At 37.5% G+C, this 10,807-nt stretch overlaps 1 protein-coding gene across 1 annotated transcript; it reads right to left on the bottom strand.

Moving 5' to 3' along the window:
- Window positions 1-4,169: 4,169 nt before the first annotated feature.
- Window positions 4,170-10,807, bottom strand: LOC120345119 (uncharacterized). Its single transcript, XM_078112401.1, has 6 exons — window positions 10,659-10,807; window positions 7,889-8,025; window positions 7,407-7,480; window positions 6,101-6,169; window positions 5,319-5,396; window positions 4,170-4,462 (listed from the first exon to the last, which is right to left on the bottom strand). Exons 1-6 carry the CDS (start codon window positions 10,791-10,793, stop codon window positions 4,326-4,328), a joined length of 630 nt encoding a protein of 209 aa, XP_077968527.1. The 5' UTR covers window positions 10,794-10,807; the 3' UTR covers window positions 4,170-4,325.

Raw genomic sequence — 10,807 nt, 5'->3', positions numbered from 1 at the left:
CAAGGAAGGCAGATCAGTCGACGATTAAGTGAATCAGTGGCCATTAAGGAAGTCAATGGCATTTAAGTAAGTCAGTGGTGATTAGGTAAGTCGGCTGCGATTAAGTTAACCACTGGACAATTCAAGGCAATTGGTCCAGTAATTAATGAGAATTTTTTTTCATAACAACAACAAGAAAAATATCAACAAGAACAACAACAACATACTAACAAAAACGATCCACTGATAGACTGCACTGATTAAACATCGATTAAAACTTAACACATTAAAACTAAAGAAGCCTAAATGGCATTGCATTTCAGTAATAATAATCAGATTATTTTTTAAAAAGCTGTTCATTTTCTCGTCCGTCTCGACGTCCCGCACGAACAGTGGACCAGTGTTTCCCAGTTGGCCGCCTGTGTTTAGAAAAAGCCACGCCACGATTTCAAAAACTCAATGGTGGCAAATAACGTAAGCGCAGTTTTCTCATCTCAAAGGTATTCATGGTAAAATAAATGTATTGTAATGTAAAAAAGATTGTTTTTATCAGTAAATAATTTTGTGGCTATTGAAGCATCACATGCCGTTGAGTACTTAAGCATATCCTTGGGTTATTTTTGTTTTTGAAAAATTGGTTGCTTTAAAAAAAAAATTGGGATCCACTGTCTACTCTAAAGTAAAGATAATATCTGAAGAATGCAAGGCCTGTCCGCCTGTTTAGAATTAGATAGTGAGGTCTGTCAGCCTGTTTGTCGCCAGTTAGGAAACAAAAGTTACAGCTCAGCGTCGCCGAAATACAACCGAGATCGTCATGGCGACCAATTCAGTCACAATTTTTATCCCTGTCCCCAGGGGCGTAGCGAGGAATTTTTAACAGGGGGGAGGGGGGTTGTAATTGCCAATTTTGACTGCAACAGGGGGTCTGGCCGGAGGCCGCAAAACGCGAGTTTCTAAGAGAACAGATGTTCTACTATGTGTGATACAAAATGTTTTTAGAAATCGAAACTGAAATGTCAGGATTCGCCAGGAACAAGGGCTTCAACTAAAAATCGCGGACTAAACAGATGTTTCCCCGAGCATCGACTTCCTTGTTTACTTCGGGACATTGGCCAATCAGCAAGATGAAAAAATTTACGTAATTTTGCATCCGCTGAGACACTTTTCTCGCTCAGACAGATTTTCAGGCGTCCTCGTAAACAGTACCTCCGCTTCCGCGTTTTTAAAATCTATTTGTTAGTTTTTGGGTGTGTTTCGGATATTTAAATATATATCAAATCATTCAATGATTTCGACCCGCAACTCCCCCAAAGGCTACGCCCCTGCCTGTCCCACGAAATATTGCATGGTTTCGCTACACGCAAGGCTGTTAAGATGAAGTCACTTTAATCGTGATTTCGTACTCGGTTAAAAAGTATTAAAATATTAGGACGAATTCATTTTTTATACGTAATCTTAAGTTCATGTTATGATTTTGTCGACTTAAATCACTTGCAATAACAATCTTCGATCTTGCTAAAGCATCCCTGCATCGTAGGCGTGGGGATCCTTCGGCACAAAACCATAAGAGAATAGTATGTAGTTAGTCCCCCAAAAAGCAATCAATAGCAGGCATATAAGTCGATCTGATGTAACTATCCGTATCGATGTGGTATACCAACGAATTTTGGAGCAATGTAACACAGTTAAAGCATTTTCAGGTATAAAATTGGTCGTTGATTTCAAAGCAAGCTAAACGTTGAAAGTCGCGATTGATCTACCCAAAGTTTTAACTAAAACACAGATAATATCCATATATATATATAATAGCTACATTAGAATGCAGTACTTCAAAGATAAATGTATTGGCTTCAATATAATGGTATAAGTTTCATAATCGCTAATATGTAGCGCACAATATAATTTTCGTGCTCCGCGTATAACCATATTCCGATATCAGTTTGGTCCAATTATTTATTTGCATCAACTTGTTGGCAAGGATACATGTCTGCATTTATTCCATATTTATCTAAAGCCCGTTGAAATTCATTAATTTGATGTTGAGTAGGCGTGGATGTAGAAAATTGCGTCCACACGATCCATTTATCTGGAAAAAGATGAGCGATGGTCAAATATATGGACACGAGAGGCCAAATCGAAATAGTACGGTCGCAAGCTATTGCAGTAGACTACTGCGATCTTTACGACGAACGCGAACACAAAGGTTCGCAATTATTGATGAAGTTATGGCACACAAAAAACGAATCTCATAGAGCCCACAGAAATTTAGGAGTAAACAACCTTCTAGCGAAAAATACAATCTTTAAGTAAGTCACGGCGATTAAGTATCAGTCGATGGGTAAAAAGTAAGTCGATGGTGAATAAGTAAGTCATTGACGCATATGTATGTCATTGGCAATAAAGAAAGTCAGCAGCAATCAAGGAAGGCAGATCAGTCGACGATTAAGTGAATCAGTGGCCATTAAGGAAGTCAATGGCATTTAAGTAAGTCAGTGGTGATTAGGTAAGTCGGCTGCGATTAAGTTAACCACTGGACAATTCAAGGCAATTGGTCCAGTAATTAATGAGAATTTTTTTTCATAACAACAACAAGAAAAATATCAACAAGAACAACAACAACATACTAACAAAAACGATCCACTGATAGACTGCACTGATTAAACATCGATTAAAACTTAACACATTAAAACTAAAGAAGCCTAAATGGCATTGCATTTCAGTAATAATAATCAGATTATTTTTTAAAAAGCTGTTCATTTTCTCGTCCGTCTCGACGTCCCGCACGAACAGTGGACCAGTGTTTCCCAGTTGGCCGCCTGTGTTTAGAAAAAGCCACGCCACGATTTCAAAAACTCAATGGTGGCAAATAACGTAAGCGCAGTTTTCTCATCTCAAAGGTATTCATGGTAAAATAAATGTATTGTAATGTAAAAAAGATTGTTTTTATCAGTAAATAATTTTGTGGCTATTGAAGCATCACATGCCGTTGAGTACTTAAGCATATCCTTGGGTTATTTTTGTTTTTGAAAAATTGGTTGCTTTAAAAAAAAAATTGGGATCCACTGTCTACTCTAAAGTAAAGATAATATCTGAAGAATGCAAGGCCTGTCCGCCTGTTTAGAATTAGATAGTGAGGTCTGTCAGCCTGTTTGTCGCCAGTTAGGAAACAAAAGTTACAGCTCAGCGTCGCCGAAATACAACCGAGATCGTCATGGCGACCAATTCAGTCACAATTTTTATCCCTGTCCCCAGGGGCGTAGCGAGGAATTTTTAACAGGGGAGAGGGGGGTTGTAATTGCCAATTTTGACTGCAACAGGGGGTCTGGCCGGAGGCCGCAAAACGCGAGTTTCTAAGAGAACAGATGTTCTACTATGTGTGATACAAAATGTTTTTAGAAATCGAAACTGAAATGTCAGGATTCGCCAGGAACAAGGGCTTCAACTAAAAATCGCGGACTAAACAGATGTTTCCCCGAGCATCGACTTCCTTGTTTACTTCGGGACATTGGCCAATCAGCAAGATGAAAAAATTTACGTAATTTTGCATCCGCTGAGACACTTTTCTCGCTCAGACAGATTTTCAGGCGTCCTCGTAAACAGTACCTCCGCTTCCGCGTTTTTAAAATCTATTTGTTAGTTTTTGGGTGTGTTTCGGATATTTAAATATATATCAAATCATTCAATGATTTCGACAAGCAACTCCCCCAAAGGCTACGCCCCTGCCTGTCCCACGAAATATTGCATGGTTTCGCTACACGCAAGGCTGTTAAGATGAAGTCACTTTAATCGTGATTTCGTACTCGGTTAAAAAGTATTAAAATATTAGGACGAATTCATTTTTTATACGTAATCTTAAGTTCATGTTATGATTTTGTCGACTTAAATCACTTGCAATAACAATCTTCGATCTTGCTAAAGCATCCCTGCATCGTAGGCGTGGGGATCCTTCGGCACAAAACCATAAGAGAATAGTATGTAGTTAGTCCCCCAAAAAGCAATCAATAGCAGGCATATAAGTCGATCTGATGTAACTATCCGTATCGATGTGGTGTACCAACGAATTTTGGAGCAATGTAACACAGTTAAAGCATTTTCAGGTATAAAATTGGTCGTTGATTTCAAAGCAAGCTAAACGTTGAAAGTCGCGATTGATCTACCCAAAGTTTTAACTAAAACACAGATAATATCCATATATATATATAATAGCTACATTAGAATGCAGTACTTCAAAGATAAATGTATTGGCTTCAATATAATGGTATAAGTTTCATAATCGCTAATATGGAGCGCACAATATAATTTTCGTGCTCCGCGTATAACCATATTCCGATATCAGTTTGGTCCAATTATTTATTTGCATCAACTTGTTGGCAAGGATACATGTCTGCATTTATTCCATATTTATCTAAAGCCCGTTGAAATTCATTAATTTGATGTTGAGTAGGCGTGGATGTAGAAAATTGCGTCCACACGATCCATTTATCTGGAAAAAGATGAGCGATGGTCAAATATATGGACACGAGAGGCCAAATCGAAATAGTACGGTCGCAAGCTATTGCAGTAGACTACTGCGATCTTTACGACGAACGCGAACACAAAGGTTCGCAATTATTGATGAAGTTATGGCACACAAAAAACGAATCTCATAGAGCCCACAGAAATTTAGGAGTAAACAACCTTCTAGCGAAAAATACAATCTTTAAGTAAGTCACGGCGATTAAGTATCAGTCGATGGGTAAAAAGTAAGTCGATGGTGAATAAGTAAGTCATTGACGCATATGTATGTCATTGGCAATAAAGAAAGTCAGCAGCAATCAAGGAAGGCAGATCAGTCGACGATTAAGTGAATCAGTGGCCATTAAGGAAGTCAATGGCATTTAAGTAAGTCAGTGGTGATTAGGTAAGTCGGCTGCGATTAAGTTAACCACTGGACAATTCAAGGCAATTGGTCCAGTAATTAATGAGAATTTTTTTTCATAACAACAACAAGAAAAATATCAACAAGAACAACAACAACATACTAACAAAAACGATCCACTGATAGACTGCACTGATTAAACATCGATTGAACTCATTATCCCCGGAGTTTCATATTATTTGCCTTTCGACGAGTTTGGCTATATGTTAGAATGTCAAATTAGCTATACATGACAGGAACAAGGCACGTGATGCACCGAATTTCCGAACTTTAGTATACTTAATCCCCAATAAAAAAACAGGTTATCTATATATAACGAGTAGTCTTTCTATTTTTGTACCAATGTAAATATATCGGAATCCCCTGAAAGATGTCTAAAATCAGGACAATGATTCAAATATAAACTTCTTGTCATACATACCAAAAACACACCATGCATAAATCAAGTAGTTTTTTCCGTCACTCAGAAGAATGGTAGGAGAATCCAACCTGGCCTTGTCTACAGGAAGAAGTAAATTTATTATTTCGAAGTCGAACACATCTATTTGAAATAGCTCGGCCATGCATTAAGTAGGCATATACGATGTAACTGATACAGTATAAAACAACATTATTCGGTAAAATTGTAGTAGTGTAGAAGATTTCAGTTTTTATTAACTTTTTTGGACGTTTATTGCCGACAATATGACATCTGATTTAGCGAATACTAAATAAATTATGTTTCTTGTTGTTTGAATTGATCACGAGACAACAAATTTTATACAAATAGACGTTAATGGGAATATTATTATTTTTGAAAGAACTGTGATCTATCCTGTTCAGCATTGTCTACCCCAGGACTCTTCAAACGTGGGTTCCCGACCCCCGGGAGTCGCGATAGGACTCAATGGGGGTCACGTACTATCCTATTTGACATCTAACTTATGTTGAAACAAAATATTCATCAATTTTGGAACCAGAACCGAGACCCACGATAATCGAAATAGAATAATTGTGCGTAAATTTGCAAGCACATTGTTCTCGTTGTAATATTAAATTTTACCCTGGTTTTATTTTACTTCCTGAAAAACGCAAAAAAGTGGTTGTGCCAAGTGGATCGAGGTGAAAAATGTCTGAAGAACACTGGCCTACCCAATTTATTACCGTTAGGCAGGATGAGTTGGAGGCTTGACCCCTTGAGATATGTATTGAAAATTAATTTACCAAATCTGGCAGCATTTTCATTGGTTTTTCCATCAGGATACCGAGATTCGGCTTCAATTATCGCATCATCTTAAAATCAATTCAAAATTACAATACAAAGTGAAGTCAGGAATTTCAATTGCATATTTGAGTACGGTAATCGAATTTGTGATGAATTGATCTCTTCCCGAGTGCATAATATAACCAAACCAAGACGAAATTATTCATGTTACAATTGGAATCGGTACTCTAAAGCCTGTTTTAATGCTCACGAGCCTGTATTTATGAATATTATAAAGGAAGTGGTTCTTCTCAACTTTCCAACAAGGTCCCACGAGGAATAGAGGTTACCCAAAAATAGCCCTTGGTCCGACTTATACAAGTAACACCAAAATTGGTTCATCGAGCGTTTGAGACAGGGGTACGCAACCCTTTGTCGCTCGCGGGCTGAAATTCAGGGTTGGAAGTCTTGGCGGGCCGCACATATTTTTGTAAATTGAACGGTGAATCACAATTTTTTCACACAGATAAGAAGTTAAAAATTTAAGGAGCGCGCGAAGACTGTGACAACGCGTGAACTCAACTCAGTCTAATTTACAAATGGCATTTAATGTGACACTTTTTGTTGCATCCCGCTCGATTCGTTTTCGACATCAGATGGCACACTGGATGAAGCCACGATCAAAATAAATTTTAAATGGGAATCAGTAATCCGTGTTCTCAGCTTGTTCTTTGTAATGTTCATTTTCGAAAATAATTGTTCGCACGCCTATGTACTTCCTAACATCGATGTGAATTTTTTCGCATGATTTGTCACATTTGGATAAAGTTTTCCTTGAAGAAGATACTTTTTTTCTAAAAATCAAGCAGTGATACATCTCTCCAATAGAATGTAGAATCTGTAGATTTATTTCCATTTGAATATTTTTCGCGCCATCGACCCTTTGCACTTAGCATTAACTTTTCTGCGTTCTGTTGCCATTTGTCTAATTATCATTATATTATAGGCTCATTAAACGAGTAATCCTGAATTTTATACTTGTTAGGTTATAATATAATTTAGTCTACACTTGTCTCACAATAAATTCTTTTACGTAAAGAATACAATCGTCGAAACAGCCGCTTTGTTAATATAATTCAGTGAAGCGTCGCGGGTCGGAATATTTTACTCCGCGGGCCGGACCTGACCCGTGGGCCGTAGGTTGCCGACTCATGGTTTATGTGCTTCGGGTAGTAATTTTAAAAGGCCATGTGGCGACTTATATGTTTAAAGCCGGGGTATGTTTATTGTATGATAATATTATCTCAGTTGGATAACGGTACTCACCATCATTTTTATCGACTGCGTAAACACCGTTGTCTTGTCGAATAAAGTGAGCAGGAAAAACGCTTGCAGGTGAACTGAATAAAATTTGTAAATGAAAGGAAAAAAATATGAACACACCTAATTCAGGTACTTTACCATAAGCTCATCTTACCCAACTAGAATGAATGTTTACGGGCGCATTATAGTAATTTGATTGAATATGAATTTAATTTGAAACGCCGATTGAAGTTGCAATATTATCCAGTTATTACTAATAGTGACTAGAAAATCAGGAATATCTGCCGGGGTATAATTAGCTGCCGTTGTCCGTTTTATCTGAGAGCGGTTCCAATTTATATATCCGGAGGTATTGCAAAAAAACGAGTATTTTGGAGATACGATACAGTTCACATTCACAACTCTGTTTCCTTAAAATATTATACAGCAATTAGCAAATATATACAAATGATTCCAATAACAGAGAAATTTAGGGAAAATATTACTTCTGATGATATTCTGTGATCATCATAGAGCCGCCGTATGATGTCGATGTAACATTTTCACTTTTGCAGCAATAAACAATATCTTTTGACATCACAACATCGTTTGTGTGTAAACCCAAATACCATGTCTTTGACATCTAAAGTAAAACGAATAAATATGTATAGTAGGTCGGGGTAGTTCGGACACCCGGGGTATGATGGTCAGTCAAAATAAAATCCTCCTACTAGCGACACCTCGCGCTTTTTCGTCGCTCAAAACGCATCGAGTGAAAGAGCGACATCATGCGAACAACGACAGAACCAAGATTTTACATTTCAGGCTTGACAACTTACAAGGCGGTGCTTTTTGGGGAAAGGGTGTTTCTGTTGGGACAGAAAAACGTCAAATTATAGAGTCCCATGGTGGCGAAGAATAATTTTAGCCGGAAAAGTCAGCGAACTCGGTTCTATTTTGTTTATTTGTTGAAAGTAGTTGCATTAGATCGAATAAATTCCTTAGCAGACTGCCAGTACTCATTTTGGGGTTGGCAGGGTCACTTAAGAGGTAGGGTGGTTTTTGAGTGGGGGAGGGGGGAGGATTTTTTTCAATATAGTCTGTTGGGAATGTCAATGGGCCGTCGTCATCAAAACTTATAAATAATTATTTTTTGGTACTAAGTACCCTTTTACAACAAAGATCAAAAGCACACTCATCGCCATATTTATATTGAGTCTCTTAGAAGTTAAGCCCGGCGTAAAATTTCATCTTACCCCGTCCAATTTTTTTTTTCATATGCGTATAAAATACGCCCAAGGTTATGCCGAGAAATTACAAAATAAATACTTCTAGAGATAGTCCGTGTAAAGAATATATAAAAATTGTAGTTGAAATAGCGCAAACTAAATTTTAAATTTCTAGTTTCCCTAAAACTGTTCAAACTCTTTTGAAAATTGCCCTGTTATGTCCTTTATGGGGTAAGACGGACATACTTTTTAATATGCAAGAAAAGTGATCTGTTTAAAAAAAATTCAAGAGACATATCCTGGGCCATCTAGGCGTTGACCGAAGTCTTATGACCGATATATTAGACACCATCAAGTTAATTTTGGTCTGTGTCCGTCTTTCCCACAAAGTGTCTAACTTACCCCGATATTTTTTTAGCTGAAAATCGGGCGTAAATTCCGATTCGTTGCTATGGCAACAATGTGCAAATGTGGCAAGATAGCTGGAGGGTGGGTGCATGAATCAATCGTAGAACGAATGCAGCTGCTACATTATTTGAAGAGTTATTCAAAATAACTTATTAGTGGGTCCGACTTCCCCCGACCTACTATATCACATATTTTATATGTGTTGTAATTAGACGACGAGGGCGCTTTTCTATTCGGTACTCATATTTACGTGTTAGTACAGGGTGGTCCAAGAATGTGAGGTTGGAGGGCTGCAAAAACTTTTGAAAAGGTCTCGCGGGCCGCAGTCGGAGAAAACCGAAAAACCATAAAAAAAATCGCCAGTTTACTTACTTTAAATATATTAAAGAATTAGAGCTTACTGTTCTAATCAACCTATTGTTTTGTTGCATGGGTGGCGTTGTTTTTTAATTTCCATGAAGATATATGAAGCCTCTAAATATTAAAATTTCTTTCCGAGAAGTACCGTGGTATTTCTGTACCTTTTTTTGTGTTTGGTTTTGTAATGTCGTTTCAAAATATATTCTTTCATGACAGATATTACTTGAAAGCACACCCGACACTGTGGTTTACTGTTGTTGTGGGCAAGGAAATGCGTTTCCTCCTAGTTTTCCTCTGTCCCCTTTGTTTCAAGACTCATTTTATGATAAATTGTTATATTTGACTAATTTTATAAATTGCAGCGTGAGCAGGCCTAGTGCTATCGTCAAAGAACAACCAAGTCAGTCTAAGTTGGGATTTCGGAACCTAGCTAAAAAAAAACTGGATTGCGCGGCGCCAAGTCAGATCAGCGTTTCTTCAGTGCTGTCACATTGTCCACAATTGAAAATAAAGGATTGTTTTTACTAAAATAAAGGCACAAACATTTTTTAAATAAGGAGTTGCTTGATGCGAGCTCAAGGTGGGTGGTTGGGATGAAAATCCCGATCGATCGAAGCCCTTGTACCGATCACAAGACGTCATTCCCATATTGACACCGTCTCGGCGTTTAAGACAACAATGGAATTCTGTGATTTTAATAAACATCATTCTCGACATCGGGATTAGGAAAGGGGTTCAAATCTCGCGATCCCAACCTAGGTAGGAATACCTAAATAAAAACTCCAAAATGTTCTGCCAATAAATATAAATGTCGGCCAATGGAAAAGATATCAAGTTGAGTCATATGAAAGGGAGTATTGAAAGAGTCAGGTTCGTGAGTGATATGAATTTAAAGTAAGACTTCCTTTCACTTTCTTTACCAGAAGGCTGCTTTAAGATTTTAACATTTGTTGCTTGTTAATAGCGCGCACAAGTTATGGTACATCATTTATGGTATTCGTAACTGGAGGAGGAGGTGAATCGAAATAATGATACAGTGCATATATGTGATCAAAGTTTCTTCGACGTCATCCTTATGATAATTACATAAGGAAACAGACAATTTATATTTGAAAGATTCCATTCGAATCTTGAATACTTCACGCGTGTTTTAACCACCGTAGTTTTACAATAAAATATTACTTATAAACACACACGAGATTATAAACTTCAAATAATTCGCGATAACGACTATATTTCTGAATATATAGTCTTTAACACTGACTTCCTAGTTTTTCACCTCTTTCCAATTGATGTCCTCATTTATTTTCGGAATTCTGCATGACGCCTTTCCTGCAATTTGTCTTGCACAAATTGAAACTACAACCATCATGAAGAAGGTGCTGGTTTTCGAATTCCACCAGAACAACGCCATATTTATAGGATACA

This window comes from Styela clava, chromosome 5, assembly GCF_964204865.1.
Source record: "Styela clava chromosome 5, kaStyClav1.hap1.2, whole genome shotgun sequence".
NCBI lineage: Eukaryota > Metazoa > Chordata > Ascidiacea > Stolidobranchia > Styelidae > Styela > Styela clava.
Note: the sequence above shows the minus strand (reverse complement) of the source record. Positions and strands in the feature narration are given on the sequence as shown.

Excerpts from the sequence above, each read along its gene's own strand:
- LOC120345119 (XM_078112401.1), bottom strand. The coding sequence starts at position 10,793 with ATGGCGTTGTTCTGGTGGAATTCGAAAACCAGCACCTTCTTCATGATG. Across the intron at positions 6,170-7,406 it reads CGCAGTCGATAAAAATGATG|ATGATGCGATAATTGAAGCC; the intron begins GTGAGTACCGTT and ends ATTGATTTTAAG. Across the intron at positions 5,397-6,100 it reads TGAAAATGCTGCCAGATTTG|ACAAGGCCAGGTTGGATTCT; the intron begins GTAAATTAATTT and ends TTCTTCCTGTAG.